Source organism: Cyprinus carpio, chromosome A7, assembly GCF_018340385.1.
Source record: "Cyprinus carpio isolate SPL01 chromosome A7, ASM1834038v1, whole genome shotgun sequence".
Lineage (NCBI taxonomy): Eukaryota > Metazoa > Chordata > Actinopteri > Cypriniformes > Cyprinidae > Cyprinus > Cyprinus carpio.
Window position 1 is genome coordinate 39,230,327 of NC_056578.1, and position 24,251 is coordinate 39,254,577.

Below are 24,251 nucleotides of genomic sequence, written 5' to 3' on the forward strand. Positions count from 1 at the left end.
ATTTGGCCATATATCATATCTACAATGTTACAGTTACGGTTATGCTGAAGAACTATATTTCTTATTTGAACCATTTTTTTATTGACTGCCAAATTCATAAATATTATTATTAATAAGTGTAATTATTTATTGAACACTGGTGTCTTTTTTGTCATAACTCTCCATGGCCTCACAGAATGTTGCTTTAATAAATTGATCCTCATATTATATTATATTATATTATATTATATTATATTATATATTAATAAGTGTAATTATATATATTATATTTTATGTAAGAATATAATATAATATAATATAATATAATAAAGAACAAAATATAATATAATATAATATAATATAATATAATATAATATAATATAATAGAACAGAACAGAACATAATAGTTAATTCATATTTAATTTATAATTTGAGAGTTTATATATTATATTATAAACATACTATAATATATATTATAGTGGATAATTTTATTAAAGCGACATTTATAAAAGAGATCATGCATTCTATATTAATATATTATATTATTATATTATATCATGGCATATTATAATTATATATATATATTATATTATATAATATATATATATATATTATATTATTATATATTATGTTTGTTTATTTTATAAATATTTAATTTATAATGTGAAAGTTTATATATTATATTATTATAAACACTATAATATATATTATAATGGTTCATTTATTAAAGCAACATTTTATGAGATCAAGCATTCTATTATAATATTATATCATATCATATCATATCATATCATATCATATCATTTACTATAATGGTTAATTTATTAACCAATAATATCTAATTTATAATCTCAGAAGTCATGCATTCTGTATTATATCATATAATATCATATAATATCATATCATATCATATCATAATGGTTAATTTATTAAAGCAACATTATAAAAGAGATCATGCATTCTACAGTAATAAAATATAATATAATATAATATAATACAGAATGCTTGACTTCTCAAATTATAAATTAAATATAATTGGTTAATAAATTAACCATTATACTAAATGGTATGATACCCTGTTCATTCAGTAAGACACTGCAGGCCTCCGTCATGTTCAGAGCACCTCATATAAGCAGAGCTGAAAGCAGTGAAACTAGGCTGATTTTTATGCTTGATTTAATCTGCTAGCGTAATATGCACGGCTGAACTTCATGCATTTCACTGCCTCATTTTAGGGGGAGAAAAGAAGTTCGTTCGACAGGCTCTTTAGTAGCGCACTTGAATATTGCTGACTGTAATTGCAGGAGAAGCGATGCTATAATGCACTGAATATTTTAAACACAATCATGCAAATGAAAGGATTATTTAGATCATAACCCATAATCGCTCTCATTATTCTGTGCGAGGTCACTTTGGCAGGAACAAAACGGAGCAGTGACTTGAAACATGAGTTCAACTAAACAAGCATATATTTTCTGTTTTAGATCAGCAACAGCAGCAAACAAACAACAGTATATTATTATCCAGTTAAAGTCTGGCTGAAAGAGCAGCCGCAGACGGTGTGTTGTGCACAGTGAGGTGGTGTGATGTGTGCTGCTGACCTCTGGAGGTTTTCGAGGCGGGCCGGGACGGCACTGAGGCCGTTGCAGGACAGATAGAGCTCCGTCAGAGTCTGGATCTCACACAGAGACTCCGGGAAGACGCCCAGCCCATTGTGAGAAAGATTCAAGCTCCTCAGCTGGGCAAATCTGCGGAAATATGCAGTGCTCTTAATGGAAACGCTTATTTCCTGATTATATTACACTATCATGAGACACGAGAAAAGCTTATGAATAATGGATTTACATCATATGCATTTACAAGGCAAGCAAATGTTTAGCAGAAGAAGCCTGACAAACTGTTTCTCCTCACACAGTATATAAGACCAGAAATTATGAAAAATCATCATACAGCCAACACACAACCATACCGGACCTCAATCGGTTTCATTTAACTTATTAAAAACAACTGATTTAAATAAATACTTAAAGGGATAGTTCACCCAAAAATGAAAATTATGTCATTAATGACTCACCCTCATGTCGTTCCAAACCCGTAAGACCTCCGTTCATCTTGGAACACAGTATAAGATATTTTAGATTTAGTCCGAGAGCTTTCTGTCCCTCCATTGAGAATGTATGTACGGTATACTGTCCACGTCCAGAAAAGGTAATAAAAACATCATCAAAGTAGTCCATGTGACATCAGAGGGTCCGTTAGAATTTTTTTGAAGCATCGAAAATACATTTTGGTCCAAAAATATCAAAAACTACGACTTTATTCAGCATTGACTTCTCTCCCGGGTCTGTTAGGAAGCGCGTTCACAACACTGCAGTTTAGTGATATCCGGTTCGCGAACGAATCACTCGATGTAACCGGATCTTCTTGAACCAGTTCACCAAATCGAACTGAATCGTTTGAAACGGTTCGCGTCAACAATAAGCATTAATCCCACAAATGACTTAAGCTGTTAACTTTTTTAACATGGCTGACACTCCCTCTGAGTTCAAATAAACCAAAATCCCGGAGTAAAAAAAACAAATATACCGGGACACTGACTGAACTGCTGTGAAGAGAGAAGTGAAGATGATAACCGAGCCGAGCCAGATAACGAACGAAACCATTGACTCGTTCTCGAGTCAAGAACCGGTTGCATCGGTTTTCGGATCACCAGTAGTGATGGGAAGTTCTGTTCTTTTTCCGCGAACCGGTTCTTTCAGACAGTTTCGATTCAATAAACTGGTTGAAGAAAACGGTTCACCAGTTCTTTTGCGCTCGACGTAATGACTTTCATTGGCGATGATTGCCGTTGATTCAAGCCTTCGGTTTACCCGCGCTCATAAACATTAGCACAGAATCGGTTCAGAATCAATCACCAAAAGAACCAGCTCGGTTCAGACGCGCTGTGTGTCAGTCTGAATCACGCATGCGCAGTATCATCAGCTCCTCGGTTCTCGAACGGGACGCGTCTGACAGAACCGGTTCTTGACTCGAGAACGAGTCAATGTTTCGTTCGTTTTGTGGCTCGGTCAGCAGTTCAGTCAGTGTACTGTTTGAGTAAATGAATTACTCCGGGATATTGGTTTATTTGAACTCAGAGGGAGTGTCAGCCATGTTAAAAAAGTTAAAAGCTTAAGTCATTTGTGGATTAATGCTTATTGTTGACGCGAAACGTTTCAAACGATTCAGTTCGATTTGGTGAACTGGTTCAAGAAGATCCGGTTACATCGAGTGATTCGTTCGTTCGCGAACCGGATATCACTACAGTGCAATGTTGTGAAAACGCGCTCATAACAGACCCGGGAGAGAAGTCAATGCTGAATAAAGTCGTAGTTTTGTGATATTTTTGGACCAAAATGTATTTTCGATACTTCAAATATATTCTAATGGACCCTCTGATGTCACATGGACTACTTTGAAGATGTTTTTATTACCTTTCTGGACGTGGACAGTATACCGTACATACATTCTCAATGGAGGGACAGAAAGCTCTCGGACTAAATCTAAAATATCTTATACTGCGTTCCGAAGATGAACGGAGGTCTCACGGGTTTGGAACGACATGAGGGTGAGTCATTAATGACATAATTTTCATTTTTGGGTGAACTATCCCTTTAAATTATTACTACTTTTATTGTTTTAAATAAAATAATTTTATTGCAATAAATGTAGAATTTTAGCATAAAACTATGGAAAATTCCTGAAAAGAAGTGTCCCCGAGACAGATGTGTTCAATGGGGATCTTTTAATCAAAATGTAGACAATATCTCTGCTGGGAGACCATTGCAGTACTGTATGCTGCGTATGCTCTTCTGTACCATCCGCGCCACAAGGATGCGCTGTTTTCTTTCAAATCAAAGCTAAATACAGTAGAAACAGCGCATCCTTGTGGCGTGGATGATACAGAAGAGCATACGCAGCATACGGTGATATGGAGAGACACAGAGGAGACTTTTGACAAAGAAATTGTTGAATAAAGTCGTTATTTTTGTTTTCTTCGCTTACAAAAAGTGTTCCAGTCACTTCATATAACCCAGATTGCACATCTGATGATAGATGTAATATTCTAACGATGTCTTTCATACCTTTTATGGACCTTGACACTGTTTTTTATTTGGTAGTCTATTGGACAGTCACAAGCCTCCCGGTTTTCATCCAAAATATCTTAAATTTTAAATTGTGTTCCGAAGACGAACAAAGCTTTTACGGGTTTGGAACGACATGGGGGTAAGTGATTAATGACATCATTTTGGGTAGGAGTATCCCTTTAAGTGTCAATTTTTTGAATAAATAAGCTTTCCATTGATGTATGGTTTATTAGGATTGGACAATATTTGGCCGAGATACAACTATTTGAAAATCTGGAATCTGAGAGTGCAAAAAAAAATCTAAATACTGAGAAAATCGCCTTTAAAGTTGTCCAAATTAATTCTTAGCAATGCATATTACTAATCAAAAATTAGGTTTTGATATATTTACGGTAGGAAATGTACAAAATATCTTCATGGAACATGATCTTTACTTAATATCCTAATGATTTTGGGCATAAGAGAAAAATCGATAATTTTGACCCTTAGAATGTTTTTTTGGCTATTGCTAAAAATACACCCCAGCGACTTAAGACTGCTTTTGTGCTCCAGGGTCACATTTATGAACACTATATGTACACTAGCATTCAGCACCATGCCATTGTTTTTAAAGAAATTAATACTTTTATTCAGCAAGGAAGCATTCAATGGATCAAAGGCGACAAAGACATTAATAACGTTACAAAAGAAAAAAAAATCTGTTCTGTCACACTGAAGACTGGAGTAATGATGCTGACAATAATATGGAATAAATTGCATTTTACTATATATTCACATAGAAAACAGATCTTTAAATTTTTTTAAATATTACAAAATATTTCTGGTTTTACTGTGCAAGCGCAGACATGGTAAATATAAGAAACTTGTTTCAAAAACACTTTTTACAAAATCTTACAGACCCCATTTCTTATTATTAGGTCTCTCCTGCCTGATTTCCCACACTCCTGTTTCCTGTTTCTGGCTCAGTGGCCTTTGTATCCTTGTTACCACAGGCGCAAATGACGCTGTCAGACAGGGCTCTTCATGGACGGATGACTGCCGAAGAGCGCTCGCCCCGCCCAGAGCAACCGCCTGACACCACAAACCTGAGCGGGGCATCTAGCAGCGACACGAAATGACCAGAGCATGAAACCTGAATATGAGAGGATGCAGCTACCAGTGAATGATGTGGATGGGAGGAGAGGCACTGACACAGCCGTGGAGGGGGCAGCCTGACTCAGAACATATGCTGAGATCACACACACACACACACACACCACCAGCCCACGCATCCTGCACCGCCCACCACACACAGTTACTAAATATATGACACAGCTGAGATGAACAGAGAGAGAGAGAGAGAGAGAGAGAGAGAGAGAGAGAGAGAGAGAGAGAGAGAGAGAGAGAGAGAGAGCAGAAAGGAGAGGAGTACAGGAGCAAAGCTTTCTGAACGCTTTTTCAAGTAACATGAGAGAGAAGCTTCTTTCAAGAGACAAAAAATTATGGGTTATATTTCACCCAAAAATCAACACAAATAAAATATGATGCTAAATCTGGACATAATGGCAATATCTGGAAATTGAATTTTTACCTTTGCATGAACAAAATGAATGTTTGCAAATTTGAAATGTAAAGAAAAAAAATGATAAACAAAGTAAATAACTTTTGTTTTTAAATCCTATTTCCAAAATGTATGTATATAATTATAATTAGTATTAGAATTTTTTTTTAGCTTTTATTTTTATATTTTCAGTTCTCTCTTTCATTTTATTTTATTTTTTTATATTCTTTCTACTCTATATGTATTTCAGCTTTACTTTTAGTACTTTAAGTTAATTGCTAAGGCAACATTTCTAGATTTCAAATTTTTTACATTTCATAATATGTAACAACGTTGATCTGCTACTGCTTTTTTTGCAAGGTTAAAATATATATACACACATATACACATCTGAAATATGTTTTATCTATTCATTTGAGTTACTTCAGTAATTCAAGATAAACAAAAAATTAAAAATAAACCAAGTTTATGTTTATTATATTATCATTTCAGTTAAGGATCAAGAAGCAGTTTCAATCACAATCATTTCAAGGCAACTTTAAAAGTCTACCCACTACTCAGTTTATTCTCACAGTCTATTGAAATGCAAAAATATTTCATTTAAATTGTCAATTACATCATACAGTAGCACTGTATTTACACATAGTTGTGATAATTTTGTACTGATTTCAGTTTATTTATTTTTTTTAAAAAGTGTCCAAACAGGACAGTTCATTACAGTAATGTTTTTTTTTTGTTTGTTTGTTTTTTTATTAGGGACCATTTAGGCTTGTTATACATTTTTTCTCTTGAGTTCAGGGTGAAAAATGACCTGGACATTTGTTTTGCATAGAGAAATACACATGGCCTGTTTATTACTGCTGTGTCCTCATATAACAATAACCATACAGATTTAAACACCACTAATCATAGTTGATGATTAACGTGTGATAGCATCATCTCATCTGTAAGCTCCCATTTAATGATGCTCTTATTGCTTGTGTTTGCACAGAAGTGGCTGTCATTGTCATAAGTGCATGCACAGAATAAATAGCTCTTCTACCATTTACTCCGAGTCTGTGTGTGCATGACAGCACAGCGAGAGACCACATCCCATCCCAGCCTGAATATATGCACACGAGTTTGTGATTATGTAAAGAGCATTCAAGCAAAGGTTTTTCTAAAGCACACCTACTGTAGCAGGAAAACAGAAATGATTGCTCTGTTCTCCTGCTATTCAGTCCACAATCTAAATACAGCAGACGAATGTCATCACGAAACCTCACTGAAGAGTAAGATGCTCCAATAATCATAACAACTGCATCTAAAGCTGAATTCACCTGTTGAAGTTGACGAGTCCTCCAGGGGCGTCCAGACTCATGAAGTTGTGCCGTAGGTTGAGGTGTGTGACGTCCTGGCAGTAGAAGAGATACTCGGGCACTTCCTCCAGACTGTAGCAGGATAAATCCACCAGACTGATAGTCTGAGACACCACCTACGAAACACACAGCTCATCAACATCCCGCTCTTTACACATCCACATGATGCTACACGGCTAATAACAATCATCAATGTAATATCAATTAAGAGCACTGCAAGGCCTTGGCTTGAATGTTAATTGCTTGAATGAAATGATGGAACAATGGTAAAAGATAACCAATGTTATGCAAACATGTATTTATTTAGTTAGTTAGTCTATCGCTTCAATTAACTGTTTCTGATGGTTATTTCATGTCAGGTTTACAGGGTTAATGATAAGATTAACAATCATTTGTCCACCCACAAATATCGGCTGGATGTTATGATTATTTATTTTTTGATAAAATTTACACTCATGTTGCCATATATTTTATTTGTGTAGGATTTTATCAATTACTTAAAAATACCACACAAAACCAGTCTTAAGTCTCTGGGGTATATTTGCAGCAATAGCCAAAAAAACATTGTATGTGTCAAAATTATTGATTTTTCTTTTATGCCAAAAATCATTAGGATATTAAGTAAAGATCATGTCCCTTGAAGATATTTAGTAAATTTCCTACCGTAGATGCATCAAAACTTCATTTTTGATGAGTAATATGCATTGCTAAGAACTTCATTTGAACAAACTTTAAAGGGTTTTTTCTCAGTATTTAGATTTTTTTGCACCCTCAGATTCCAGATTTTCAAATAGTTGTATCTCTGCCAAATATTGTCCTCCCTACCAAACCATACATCAATGGAAACAATCATACTCGTGGAAAGCTTATTTATTCAGCTTTCAGATGATGTATAAATCTCAATTTCGACAAACTGACACTTAAGACTGGTTTTGTGGTCCAGGGTCACATATTACAGACATTTACTGGAATACAGCTCTTCTATGATGAACATGTTTTCTATTTCTAAATTAAAATGAATTAAATTCTTAATAAGAAGCTGTAAAAGACAGTAGCATTTGAAGTAGTTTGGCATTTTTTAAAGACAGTAGCATTTGAAGTAGTTTTTTTTTACGATACAGATCATTGCCAAGGGCAACTTTACAGAAAATTAAGTTTCTACAATATTTAGTAGTAGTCTTATCAGTGGTGACTGTCAGTTTTATGTGCATACGGCAGACAAATGTCAGAAAAATCGATAAAAGACGTAAACAAACAGACGATTAACACTATTAACAGCCAATTATGCAATCAAACTTATAGCAAAATGTGGGTCCTGTATGTTGTCTCTGGGTTAGCATCATCTGAGGTCCTCTGAGGGGTTGGCATCATCTCTTCAGCATAATCTTTTATTATTTTTACTATTATTTCTTGGGGGGGGGTAAAGTAATGAAGTATATTTTCTTTAATATATTACTAATATTAACACAAATAAACTATAAAAATAAATAAATAAATATTACTAATATTAACACAAATAATAATAATAATAATAAAAATAAATAAATGATAATACCAAACTACTTCTGTTTTTATGTGGTAAATTTTTGTTCAGCTTCTTCTTATTTACTCTGAAAATTCATGATATTTGTAAGAAATAATGGTTACTTTATTTGACTGTATTCAAGCTGTTATTACTCTTTTACTTGATAGTCACACCACTACATTTTCAGAATGATTAAATCATAACGTTTGATGTTTTCTAAGAGCTCTGCAGTGGATTTTTAACAATATTTTAAAAAACGTATAATAATTCTAAAAATCACATTCCTAAATAAATAAAATTGCCACTGACTTAGTTTTATTTATATACTACTATAATATTTATTACAACTTTGAATTAGCTTTTATTTGTTATATTTTCTCTTTTAATTTTTGTTTACGTTTTACTAATTTAGTTATGTGTTTATGACATTTTTTTTAAAAAATATATTATATTTGGCTATGTTTTTAGTATTTGTTTTAGTTGTTTTACTTCACCTCAAACATATTTATTTCAGTTAGTTGCCAAGGCAACATTTTACATTTACGCTTAGGTTTTTATATAGTATTATTATTTTTTTATTAGCTTTATTTCAATTGACAAAAATTTATTTTAATTGTTTCATTTTAGTTTTTGTCAACAACTTGGATTGAAATGAAGGGCTCTTTTATTACGGAGTCGATCAGATCTCACAGCACAACGGCCGTAGCGACGCACATTACACACACACACACACACACACACAACCGCTCTCCTTCTCATCTATCATGCCACCTCAAACAGCCCTTTACCTCAGGATCACCCTCACACACAATTGTTCAGAACGTGTTTTGCATTATTCAGGACGGTTCTGGTGTAGGGCATTTAGCTGTGTCCTCCAGAGATGGTCAGACCTCGTTAGACTCCAGAGACCCAGCCAGAGTTTGGAACGCCAATTAATTAGGTGATTAAGACAAATGAGGACCAACCGAGCACAAAAAAGCAAACATACAAGTTCAGGACAATAAATGTGTGTGTTCAAAACCCAAATGAAAACACGGACAGCTGTTTCAGCAAAGCTGTTCCCTGCAGGCGGTGGGTACGGCGCGTCCCTCCGTCCGGAAAATACAAACACGTACCGTCTGTGAGGGATTTTTTATTGAAAAATCGAAAGAAGAGAAAACACTGATCGGCTGCTGAATCACTAATGAAATCTTAATGCATGTCTAGATTAGATAAAGCAGGTTCACTCACTTTAGAAGCCTGCCGGTGCCAGCGCTGGTAGTCGGCCAGCGTGTCAAAGTTAACGTAGTAGGTCTGAGCCTGCGGTCCGGCGGAGCTGAACATCAGACAGTGCTGCCTCCGCTTCACCTCCTCCACCTGAGCCAAGAAAGAAGGATGTCACCTGCAGACACTACATGCTTTGAAAAAAACACTTCCATGCCATGAAACATGGCTAAAGGTTCTTCTTCAGAAGCACTCATTGTATTAACCTAAATATTTATTGGCTCAGGTATTACGGGAATCATGTGCTTTAAAGAAAATACACTTAAAAGAATAAAGTAATCCACACAACTCCAATCCATCAATTAATGTCTTGAGAAGCCAAAAGGTGCATGTTTATGAGAAACAAATCCATCATTAAGCCGTTTTAACTTTAAGCCATGAATTCCATAATCCATAATAACGCTTCCTCCAGTGATAAAGTCCATCTTCTGTTGTCCTCTCAAATAAAAATACTCTCATATTTTTTTTTAGAGCCTTTTTGGCCTGTTTTCGCTTGTAAACGCTGGTTAATCTGTACAGATTTCTCTCCTGATTCAGACGAGACGACGTTTTCACTGGAGAAAGTACTATTGTGGATTGAGGACTTTTTGTGGTGTTTTAGCCGGAAGCAACAGTTTGAGGTTAAAAACATCTTATTGTTGGATTTGTTTCTTATAAAATTGCAGGTTTTCACTTCTCACAATGTTAACTGATGGACTGGAGTGGTGTGGATTACTTGTGGATTATTGTGATGTTTTTATCAGCTGTTTGGACTCTCATTCTGACGGCACCCATTCACTGCAGAGCATCCATTGGGGAGTAAGTGATGCAATGCTAATGAACACTTAATTTTATGTTAATTGCAATTATTTTAGTGCTTTTTTGACCCACTTAAGTTGGACTTAAGTACATCTTTGCATGTAATTTCATAATTACTTTTGTTGCCTTTGAAATTTTATACACACACACACACACACACAGATATACACATATATATATATATATATATATATATATATATATATATATAAAAAATATAATATATATATAAAAATTATATATATATAAAATTGTACATTTAAAATATTACACTAAATTACATTTGAGGTACAATTAAATTACAATTAAGCACACCACTTCTAGTAGTTTCTCCACCACTTCTGAGGATTTAAAAAATTCAAAACACTTTTTAAAACTGAAGAATTCATGCAAGTGCTTTAACAAAAACAAAACAAAAACACATTTCTGCTTTTAAACCCTCCGGGCTGCTAGAAGGCCACTTGAAGTGTATTACTGTAAATTGAAACTGAAACGATTCTGAGCTGAAAGTATTGTGTATGGTAATCGACAGCATGCCACACATACCGTCCACAGACATTTGGTTGAAAACAACCCAGAATATTCCTTTAACACACGCTGCAGAGAAAGATCTGATTGTCGTGCGTCTCCCTCCCTTCCCTCCTCATCTTCATTCACTCACAGCTGTGTTGATGCATCTGCTCTCTGTTATCTGTTCTCGGAGCCCGGGGTGTGTCTATGTGTGTGTGTGTGTGTGTGTGTGTGTGTGTGTGTGTGTGTGTGTGTGTGTGTGTGTGTGTGTGGACCCCTACCTTCCCCCCGACGAGGGGTAGGATGTGCATCTTGCCGGTCAGGCTGTCCTTGACAGAGGCCACAATCAGACTCGTCCCGCACAGGATGACCTGCCGCTCGGCCCATTTATGGAGCTGCGTCTTTCCCTTCCTGACGCTGAACACGCCTTTCAGAAGAGTCCGCTCCTGCTGGTCTGCGTTCACTGGTTTCTCTGTGCACACACACACACACACACACACACACACACACACACACACACACACACACACAACAGTCAACCAAATGGCATGTATAAATGTTAGAGTACAGATATAATTGATCAGACTAAATGGATATATATTTCCCATGCAAAAGTCGATCCCACAATGCAAAGATGTTCTCTCAGCGTGTTTCTATCTGTGCATTTGTTAGAGTGATTTGTATCTTGGGTGAATGATGTAAAAGTCAATGGGTCAAAAGTGTCCTTTATGAAAAGTTTAAAACACATGTGCCAAGTTCTTAGCAATGTACTCTTTGTATTCATATTGGATTTTGTATAGTTTTGGAAATTTTCAATTCAAGTGTAATAACTTTTTCAAAAGCTTTTTCAAAATTTTAAAGGAAGCATAAAATATTATTAAAATACTGGTAACACTTTACAGTAAGGTCGCATTAGTTAACAATAGTAAACTGCATTGGTTAACATGAACTAACAATGAAAATACTTCAAGCATTTATTAATCTTAGTTAATTTTAACATTTACTAATGTATTAATAATATCAAGTTGTATCTGCGAATATTATTTAATGGAAGTGAGTTAATATTAACAATGAACAGTTAATGAACATTAAAAACATTAATAAATACTGTAACGAATGTATGTATGCTCATTGATATTTCACGTTAGTTAATGCAATAGCTAATGTTATCTAATGTGCCCTATGAAAGCGGTTTTATTTTTTCCTAAATTCCATTCAGTTTTTTTCCATAATTTATTTTTTTCCATTTTCATTTTTCTGGATTCAGTTTTTTCCTGTTTTAATTTTTCTCAGATCTTTTTAATAGTTAAATTAAATTTTATTAATCAAAAAGCATGTCTCATTAATTAAAATCATGAAACTTATACATTTCCAAATCAATTTATTAAAAGTTTAGCAAAAAGTACATGTTAAGGGCCCTATGAAATGTTTTATTTTTTATTTTTATTGTTACCAAATTCTGTGTTTTAGCATGTCTTATTATTTGAATGCATAAAACAACTTAATTTATTCTTCTTTTTTTTCTTAAAGTGGCCTTATGATTTTTTATTTCTCAGAAATTCTGTGTTGTGTATTTAAATTTTCCTGGTTATTAAATGAAGGCATAATATATTAATTTAATTTATCTTTTAATTATTGAAAATTAAGCAAACTTTATTTAAGGGGATTTACTATTAAAATTAAAACATGGAAGAAATGTTATGTGATTATTTCTTAAAAAATTATGTTTGTTTCCTTTTGGTAGTAGTAGTAGGCTATGTAATGTTACATTCTACTAAAAAGTAGTAATAGGCACAATATCTTAAAATCAATTTTGACGGGTTGCCGTGAATACCTTTACAGTTCTGTGTATGTGAAAGGACACTAGTTTTACTCAAATCAAGCGGTCGAATGCTCATAAAGGGACTCTCAGAGCAGTTCTGGAGATGTTGTTCATGTGTTTACGTCTTCAATTTGTGAGACGGCAGACCAGTGTTGCCAGGTTTTCACAACAAAACCCACCCAATTGCTACTCAAAACTAGCCCAAAACTAGCCCAATCGCGTTTTGAGGGGGGTTCCCCGATAAAAATTGCATTCTGGGGGATAAAATACACCTTTTTTTGCGGGGTTCCCCAGGTAAAATTTGCATTTTAGTGGCTAAATATCACGCTATTGAGGTCGCTTCAACCCATGGACATCAAAAACAACCCGTGGCAACAGTGCTAAAGTAGCCCAATTCTGCAGGAAAACAGCGGACTTGGCAACACTGCGGCAGATGCTGAAATCACCGCGAGCGTCACTTGCGCTTCAGTATGTGCATCAATTTTGGTCGAGATATATTTGTTAGTATTGTTTTTTGATTTTAAACAGACCACGTGATTGGTTATTGCTACCTTACTACATTTGTTAGGTTTGAAGTGGTTTATAATGCAAAATGACAGTTAAAGGCAGTTTCTCATTGAAGTCTCATTCTCATTGTGTGTAGTAAATGAAACCACGCGTCTGCACAATTAATTAACAGAGACATGCAGAACATGCAGGATTCATATTTAAACAACTTTTGCGGCTTAATATTTACAGATACTTGTCCATATCATGATTTGATTTAAGTGTAATGACCTGATTTTGATTAATTCATTCAAAATTTGACAAATTCCGTGACATTCCGCGTTAAACTGTAAATTCTGTTTTTATGACTGGATTCCACGATTCCGTCTGCGTTTCCTGCATCGCGGAAATCATAGGGTCCTATGTGTTCTTATTGTAAGTGTTACCAAAATACTTTTAAAATGATTAAAAGTATTATTGATTTGATCCATTATTATGTTTTGGAGTCACGCAACATTATATTTGATGACCTAAACTAACCCTTAACTAATCTACAGTAAAAAGGTCAAATTTATAATATTTTAAGAGATTTTTTTCCCATGTTGGTTGCACCACATTGATTCTCCTGACAATCATATTTCAAACATTAATAGGCAGCAAAAAAATTTTGATCAAATATTTTTTTTATGCCAACCTAAGTTTTCTTTTCAAGTATTCTGGTCTTTTACTTTTTCTCAGCTTTTTTCTTCATTATGATATCAGGTCAGATGCATCACACTGATATATTTTACTTTATGCCTCCCAAAAAATATTAAAATGAATTTCAATTCAAATCATGCAAAACATACTCAACATAGAAGAGGTGAATTGAAGTGAAGTGAAGCTGTAATTGCATTTTTTTACAAATAAAAGTGCATTGTTATTGATCAATCTTTCATTAAGTGGAAAATGGAGTAGATGGTATATTTTAACATTTTAAATGTGTTATATACATATACACAAGTATATATATATATATATATATATATTATATATATATACACACACATATATATTTGTAGTAAATTTATTAACAGCCCACAGGTGTGTGACATCACATCATGTTGTTGATATATAATACAGACAAAGTGGTTATGATTAACTAAAACTAAAACTAAATAAAGCTGAAATTAAATGAAACAGAAATTAGATCTAAAAACATTTACTCAAACAAGGCAACTAGCTGAAATAAGCTGAAGTAATACAACTGAATATAAATAAAAGCCAAATCAAAATATTAATAATATAATGCAATAGTATATAAATTATACCAAAATAACACACACTGGTTGCAGGGTCTAAAGTAATTTGCATGCTAGTGTATAGAGTGGACAGAGCTTCCTATGGAGCAACTGTCTGTACATTATTTTTTAATTCATTAGTAGCTGCACAGTTGTATTATTTAATGAGCTTATTGATGTGCTAATGAAGTCCATATGTAGTGTGAAGTGTGAGCTCACGGTGGGACGGGGAAAACGGGTGAATAGGGCTGCCAGTAAACCATGTCACATGTATTGGTCAGCTCAAAGTGATCCACACACACACACACACACACACACACAAACACACACCCCCTCCATGAGCAGCAGCAAGTATGGAGTAGAAAGTAATGTCATACTACATCAAATGCGGCTCAATCTTTAACCAATATAGCTAGCTAGTAATTGTAGATAAGCTCAACGGCAAGAGAATCTTTCATTCACAATAGTTGCAATAGTTAATTGTTGTTAACTAACCATATAATATCTTAAATTGAGAGGAAACATGATCAAACTGTGGATTTAAAGATGAAGTATGCATCATTCTGGATGTTCAAATATTCTAGCATACTATGCAGAGAGCGGCTGTAAGTAAAGCCTGCGCAGGTTGACCTCCTGAAGAGTTTAAACGCTGTGCTGCTTTCCAAACATTGCTCTGTTTGTTTGAGTTTTCCGACAAGGCCACTTCTGACTCGAGCGTTGGAGTGAGTTTGGGAGGGAACGCCTGTAATAAACCACTTAGAGAAGGAACTGGATGTGTTTAATGCATTGCGTACTTCCTAATGTCTTTTGTGAACAGTATGTGACATATAATACATGATTTAATGTTTCAAAGAATAATATTGGTCACATGACCTCATTACGTTGCATGTTAAGTCATTTTTTCATATAAAAAAAAATGTCTGTTATAATGTTACACTAAACTATTTTGGTCATATTTTTGATAATTTTATAATTATATATAAAACATTAAATTATTACAAGAATTGTAAACAAGTAACTTTACTGACATATCAACCAATCATTATTATACTGATTCAGTAAAATTATTTCATGAAGGACTCTTCAGATTCATTTACGTTAGTATTATTTATTCACTATTATAGTAATTATTAATATTTTGAATTAGATTATTTTTTATATTTTAAGTTTCAATTTTAATTTTATTTTAAAGTTGTATTTTGTTGCTTGCATTTGTAATTTTTTTTATATATTTTTATATATACCTTTATTTTATTTGTATTTTTATTTATATTTATAATAAAAAAAAATCATTACTTACATTTTTTTTTTTTTTAATTTAACCCTTCAACTTATTTTAGTTAGTTGCCAAAGCACCATCTCTCATTATTACCATTTAAGGTTTTTTTTTTTTTCAATGACGAAACAATTCGATTTTTTACATTTTTTTAAGTTTAGTTTTGGTTACCAGTAAAAACAGCCCATCAAATAATCATTAGTTTTGAGAGCTGGTTCTTTGCTTGTGAATCAGACTACATTAGTTGTACTGCATGTTTGTTTTTGTCTGAAGCCTGGAATGATACTCATTAAAGACTTGTTGTCTTTGCAATATTTTAGAGACAGAAAACAGCTTAATACGGTAAAAACCCACATGAATGAACAGTTAAGCTGTACAGAAATGCTTAAGAAATGAAGCTCACACTATAGACACCTCAGAGGACTGTGATTTTGGTAGCCCAAAATAAATTTAAATAGCCCATTTTTTAATTTAGAGCAGTGATTCTCAATTCCAGTCCTCGCGTACCACCACTCTGCACATTTTGTATATATCTTTTAGCACTTTTGACGTTTGTTGAAGTGGACTTCGCAGGATATTCCTCCAGAAAAAAATCTGCCTTGATTATTTTACCCTTGATTCTTCTGAATGTATTTTCCATCTCACTTTAAACAATTTACATTTACCTGGCGACATGGCTGTAAAGTTTAGGATTCCTTCAAAAACACCCTTTTTTTAAAGCAAATACATAAACAAAGAGTTATTAAATTTTACCAAAAGCCTGAAAAAATACTGAGAGAGCCTTTCCAGCTCAACATCCTGTCCTCACATGCACCGACACATACACACGTGTGCGATGGCACTAAATGAACACTTCGTCACCAAACTCATTTCCATCCAGCATCTAAGAAAAGTAAAAGCCAGTCTAGTCAGCAGAGATCTGACCGCACGTCTCTGCTCACTCTGCTGAAGACCACCTCAATGAGTCATGGGCATCAGAGACACGAGAGCTCATCGCACACCAATGCTAAAGTGCTGACGCCAAACGAAACACACCACAAAACACACACCACACCAACCAACCAATAACCGTCAGCCCGGCCCGTGGGAGAAGACACTGGATGACCAACACAAGATTGTGAGTAAACTCACAATGGATTCATCCAACACCAGGGTTCTTTATAGCTTCACACGCAGGATGTGTTTACTTCTATTATCCAGAAAAACAAAGCTAAAGCAGATGGGTGAGAATGGACATATTTCACTTGTAACACCAAGTGATTGCATTCCTATCATTCAACCGGAGGTGCTAGAAATCACATGACCCGTGACATACGGATGACTGTACAAAGATGAGTCTATCCAAGCGTGCTAAATCACAGTGAGCTCAGCTGTCTGACATCATAGCGAGCGATCTGGAAAAACATTGACAGAGACACTGAAACTGTACAAGCCACAAGAGCACAGAAATGAACTACCCTTTCCTCTTGATTCTCCGCTAATAGAACAACACTGTGACTGAGTGATAATGCACTGAGATGCATTAGAGGCCAACGCGATACTCTTTCGATGTGATAAACAAGCCAGCGCTCAATTACACGCAGGAATCCTCCATAATTGCAGGAGAAGAGCCTGTCTGAGAGCAGATGAAAGCCTTCAGAAGGATGCCTAAATGTCCTCCAAGTGAATCTTTACACTGTAAAGACTGCCAGACAGCAGAGATGTGGCTCGCCCACACTAGAAAAGTCCACAGTAAACCAATTCATCCTAGTCCATGGCCTTCATGCCTCCAGCAGATATTACACTTGATGATGCCGTTACCAGTCCTGCCACGAGAGAAAGAGTGACGAGAGCCATGAAACCCTTCATTTTCAGCACAGTCAGTTTCCATCAGTTTTGAGAGCAGGAGGTTTGAGACGCTCCAAGTGGAAACGCATCTGAACGTTCAGGCCACATTTGCAAACTTTAGTCCTCCCAAATGGAAACCTGTTTGAGTCCAGAGAGCAATGTGGCACATGCACAGCAAAAAATAAATAAATACAAAATTGCTAGTAAATTTCTCAAATAATTACAAAGAAACTGCAAGTAGCAATTAAATGTGACATTTTGAAGTAGAAAGATGTGAAATAGTAAACCATACTCCAACAGTCTTTACTTACAACTTAACCCCCCCCCCCCCCCACTTTTTACAGATTAACAGCTGTTAACCTTGTTTTAGCCACTTTGAGAGCAGCACAAGTTCACTGCCTGTCATCAGCATTATTAGGGAAGTTATATTTGCATATAGGACAGAAGCGCTGCATCAGATTTATATATAGCCTATATATCTATATATGTAAACTGAATTGTGCAAACACAATCAGATAATGATTATGTGGGCCTAAACCATAAATGTGCACAGCAATGCACAGTTTGTTAGTACAATGCAATGACCATACACAAACAGTTGATATTTTAGTATTTTATATTATAGATTCACATATGATTGGTCTGATGATCTGTTAACACATTTACAGTAAGTAAGGATTAACGGCATTTGTCGGCGTCAGATCACAGTCCCAGTTCACGATACCAGGGGGCAAATGCAACTCCTGCATTTAAACCATGCTAATTATTATTTGCAACCAATACTCCTGATTGGCTGTATAAGCACCGGTCTCATGAATAATGTGTTGTGAATCACATTCACTTGATGATTTCCAACCCATAATAAGTCTAAAATAAAGACTAAAACTAAGAATATGAAAAATAACAAGCAGTGTTTCTATGCTATTATTGTCTTCCATTATGTGCAAAAACACATCACCTTAAAAACTATGCATGTGTGTTTTGTAAGTGTCCGTCTGAAGCAAATCAACCCCTAACTCACTTTCTCATTGGAATGTTCTGACAAAAAAAACAAACTTCATTGAGGTTCTGCATGGACCGGTTTCAAAGAGTTTGGCCTCCATCAAAGAACAAAGTCTTGAAATGATCAGACTCCCGCAGAGTTCAGAAATAACATCCCCTGTATAGAGATGAATAGGTGCGCTTGTTTAACCCACATAACATAGCATAGATTACGCCGGCTCACGGGGGACCAGTAAGGGCGGAAGTACAGGTTTACTCAGGACTCAGCGTGAAGCCCTGCTAATAATAAACATTTAACACAAGTGACAGACTTTTTGAGGCATTTTTATCAGGACAGAAGGGAATACTGACCCTGTTTAAGCAGAAAAGCACAGTGGGCTTGAATATGAAGACTCAAACTAATAATAAAAATGTCAAGGGTAAAGACTGTACAACTGCTTTCCTGAGGGACTCAAACCTCCATGACCGCTCTAGTTATGAATAATGAGACACATCCATTTCTTTATTTCCCTTTTTATGAGTTATCCAGCTTTTTTTATGCCATGATGCAATCCATGCAACTAAAACATGACAAATACTAGCAGCCATTACTATACACATTAATGTCGCAAGTTAAAAATACATGCATTAACACTAGTAGGTGTTGCTGTTACTTCCTATTTCCTGCAAATGCACTAAATCCAATTTCAATGCATTTATTTATTCACTGATCTCAATAACAAAGAGAGAACAGATACATTCACTACATTATTAACAAGCACATTTCTTGCCAAATGGGTTATATGCCCTCTCTGAGTTCACTCATCAGACCACAGATTCAACTAAATAAAAGTGCCATAATGTACGATCATTACAAGTATTTGGACATTATGTAAATACCATGGAATATAGTAATAAAACAGCAATTATTAAAATATTTTTGGTACAGTAAGTAGCCTAACAGTTTAACAATTTCAATAACTTTTTAAGGAAAGACATTTTTTAATTTTGATTCCATCAAATGTCTCGATCAATCAAACCAACATTAAACCAAATGCCAGAGGATTTTTTTAACTATCTATAAACTATAATCCATCTAAAAACTATGTATTAACTATTGTTTTTGTTAACAGAAATAAAGCTGAAATAAAATAAAACATAAATATAAGACGAAAAATGTAAACTTAAAAAAACGGAGACTTCAAATTTTAGAAATGTTGCATTGAAATAAATGTTTAAATACTAAAACTAAAATTTTATTAAAATAAATTCAAGCTAAATATGAAATTTACTAAAGCTGAAAGTAAATAAAAGCTAAAGAACTTTTTTTAAAAGGGCAATGCACATAAAATTAAGCTAAAATTAAAATGAAAACTAAACATACAAAAGAACCTCTTTCAAAAAAAAAAGCGCCCCATTATGCCATTTTTAAGGTTCCTGATATTGTTTTGAGAGTCTCCTGCGATAGGTTTACATGCATGCAAGGTCAAAAAACGCTTTAGTTTTCTCAAAATATGCATTTAATATCCCCTCATTTTCTCATGATTCTCAAACGATTCGTTCGAAGCAGTTCTAAGATTCAGTCTCTCTAAACCCCTCCTTTCTGTGAGCCTGCTCTGCTCTGATCAGATTGGTCAGAACAGCGTGGGTTGGAAACGATACGCCCATTGCCATACTTCAATATTTTGAACGCTCGATAGAAAATATAAACATCCATTATTTATCATACTTACAGGTCAAAACAAACTGGATATTCTTTAATTGCTAATGGTTAGAGAATCTGACTTCTAAGCCAAAGGTCACGGGTTCGAGTCAGGGATTGTAGGTGGGGGGAGTGAATGTACTACGAATACTACAACTGAGGTGAGACCCTTGAGTAATGGGATCTCTTTGTAAAGATGCATCTATAAGACTCCCATATGTGGATGACGTGCAGTAACAGAGGATAGTTATTAAGATGACAAACCCTGAGTTTCACATCAGTGATTGGAAAATAATTACTCTCAAATTCTGTTTTCAGATTGCCAACCAGCTCTCTAGATTTACAGATAATACCTGTGCAGACAGTTTCAGTTTCCATTCACCTGAATATTTTATATTTAAAATAAATGTCAAGATTTTTGCATGTCCTCCAGACATGGTCTCAGCTCACAGTTTCTTCATCTACTTCCCCCTGAAAAGTAAAGGCTCCTCGCAGATCAATACCGCATTAGTGGCTAAATCCAGCACCGCAGATAATTTATTTGTGCAAAGCCACAGCAACAACCAGTGGATTCCATTTCGGGAGGGACTTTTGAGCAAAAAAAGGAGTAACGACTACACAGAAACACCCGAGCATGCAGGACCAGTCCTGACCTCGGGGCCTGTTTTTGCCTTCAGTGTCTCTTGAGTCAGCATGTAGTGATGTTCACTCCCTCAGATTGTTCCATGACCACAGCAGGATTTCTTAAAAGTGAGAGAAGACTGAGGAAGCTGGCTAATGTGTTTGAGGAAAAATATACTGCAGTCAAACACTATAAATAAGCACTTCAGAAGAATTTTAAGCACATCTTTGCACAAGAATACAGCATTTTTGAGTTTTAATTAATCTTCGAGTTTGATGTCAAGTAACTTTATTGAACAGTAAAAAAAAAAAAAAAAAAAAAAAAAAAACTAACTATTGAAACTAAGCAGCTGTAACAAACAGTTGTGGACTTTCTGACGTGAGAAACCCTGAGTGTTAATGTATGACTTCGTTTGTAGGTCAAAAATTCCGATTCTGATTCAAAAGCTTTTAATTTGATTCGATTTGATAGTGATTCACTCCGAAATATTTGAATTTTTCTTAAGAAAAAAAACAAAACAACTAATGCTGTAAACTACAGAAGGAACCCTATCAGTTGGTACATTACTATAATATTAAAGGTTAAAGGTGCTGTATGCAAGTTTTTGACTCTACTAAAGCAAAAAATACCATAATATGTTTGCAGATATTTAAGAAACATGCTAAGTTAACATACTTGTTTATCTGAAAAACAATGCTACAGTCAGTTATTCTTCTTTGAAAATGTTCGTTCCGGGACGGAATGTCCGTCTTTGTTTTGTGAAACCCTCCCACTGCCAGTTTATCCAATTGTATTTCAGCACCCCGGGTTGCCAGTTGGTGGAAAACAGAGCGTATTTCATTTCATTCATCGTCAAGAGTGCTTGTTCTTGTTTGCGGCGTCAATCTGGCAACCTGCATGTGTGTCAAGTCTGAGGAGGAGGGGCCGGGTGAAAAAAACCCTCTCCAATATTTTGAATTTGGACTGCAATACCTAGTTCAACCACTCGGTGTCAAGCCTACATACAGCACCTTTAAAATTAACAGCCTAAGCTATCAAATTCATAAAATAAATGATTTCAGGAAAGATTTATTTTAACATGCATTTCAGAATCAATAACGGGTAAAACAAATTATTAATATATAATAATATTATTAATATATAATAAAGAATGTATGTTTTGCAAAAATCTCCTCTCTAGAGTTCTTTTTTCCAGCTAACTAACAAGTTATGGACATTAAATGACTTTTGTGAGGTAAATGTAGCATGTTGTGAGAGATGACTTCAGTAAGTTAAAGTTGATCTTTCAACACACCTTCTGATATTAATTCGTTCACTTTTATTTTGTACTATAACTAGTAGTAAAACAGGGAGAAATGATCAATTCATGTGCCGTTTGAACTGAGGTTGTTACAGTGAGCTGTCAAGCCACATTAAAAAGCATCAAAACCACATGTATTGTTTGACGTTTGTGATAAAAACTGACATTATTTGAAATCTGAGACCGTTTCTTATTGAAAGTAACACAGCACAAAGCTTACTGCAATTATTGATCAGGATGCACATTACAAATAATGTTTAGTGACATTTTTCAACTGAAAACAACAGACTAAAAGATCGATATTTGTTGGTTAAAATGAAGATTGATTAAACAAGGAGATCGATATTTCAACACACTCATGACAATTCGTAACTATTTTGGCGAATTGGTGGCTAATTCGCATAAACTCGTGAGATCTTGCTCATTCATTTTCATCTGATCGGCTTACGCCACACTGATGGTTAAGTTTAAGGATGTTTTCAAAATAATCAAATTGTTCTTTCGATGGTTATCTTAAGAACTGATCACTGAAAGATTCTTTGTGGATCCAAAAACGTTTTTTCTATAGCATTGCTGCGAAAAACCCTTTTGGAACCTTTGCTTTGAGCAACTTTTGTCCACATTATCAAAGACACAGCATCTTCTACTCTGAAGTCCATTCACTGAGTGTTTGTCCATAGCTCTTCACACACTCTGAGCTGGCTCTAGATGTGTAGTTTTCCCCACAAGTTAACAAAACCAGCGGCCGAATCTCACAGTGTCTGGCCAGCAACTAAGCCACTGGCCTGAACTCAATGGGAGGACAGCAATCTCTCTCTTCCTCTCTTCCTTTATCTATCCTGGCAAAATTGAGTCCAAAAGTGCACAGAATCCAGCAACTGAACTATTGTTTCCTTTAACTAGTCATCAAACACCATTCCTGAAATCAGATATTTAAAATGTAAAAGCTTTAAAATTTATGACATCATCTGCATTAAGACATTTTATGACATCATAGATAGGATGTGACGTGATCAGGACTGAAACGCTTTACAGCTAAGGGCTTATATTGCTATGAATTCTCATTTCTCTTCTTCTTCTTCTGGCATTCTCACATTGGTTCAACAGGGATATGAACGTGTTTACGAGCACATGCACACACTCGCTCACCCTCCCAATTAACACACAAAATATGCATGCATATTATAACTATATCATTTTAAAAGAATCACTGAAACTGGAGCTTTCCATTTTTAAGCAGCTGCACTGTACCTTGAACCGTCTGCTGGGAACAATTACAAAACAACACACCTTACAAAGATAAAAACACTGCGCTTATCATGACACAGTACAGGAGATGAACGCAACACAAACATGCACACTAATTTGTTGTTAACATCAACATACAACATACGTTTAATTTATGTTGTTAGCTAAACAAAGAGATAAAATGAACATTTATGACCCTTTTCTGAAACTGGTCAGGCTGGATCATGACTGACGGCTCAGACTGACTCTGCTCTGCATCTTTGATTGTCTATCTTCTACAAGATGAGATTTGAAGGCATACAAACAAATAGAAAGGCACAAAAGCAGCTTTCCCCAGGCTGCAGCTCTGTTTTCTTTTCACTCACTATTTATTCTGGTATAAAACATGATGCAAATCACAATGGCTACTTTACTGTAGAATTATATGAAGTGTAATTGCACTCTTTCACAGGTACATGTCCTTGTGAAAAAGTATATATCCCTTGTAAAAATATACACTTGAGCATACTTTTATTATGGAAATAATATACCTTAAATGAATATACTTAAGTGCCAACTGGACGTAAAGTTGTTGTAAAGTTATTATTCCAAACCTGTATTAATTTCT

The 24,251-nt window shown here is 34.9% G+C and overlaps 1 protein-coding gene across 1 annotated transcript in view; it reads right to left on the reverse strand.

Annotated features, from left to right (window-relative positions):
• LOC109073724 (PH domain leucine-rich repeat-containing protein phosphatase 2-like) overlaps positions 1-24,251 on the reverse strand; it is a 59,150-nt gene that overhangs the window by 18,331 nt on the left and 16,568 nt on the right. The window contains 4 exon segments of the mRNA XM_042761120.1: positions 1,581-1,727; positions 6,966-7,120; positions 9,760-9,885; positions 11,382-11,572. Coding sequence (XP_042617054.1) covers positions 1,581-1,727; positions 6,966-7,120; positions 9,760-9,885; positions 11,382-11,572 — 619 coding nt within the window.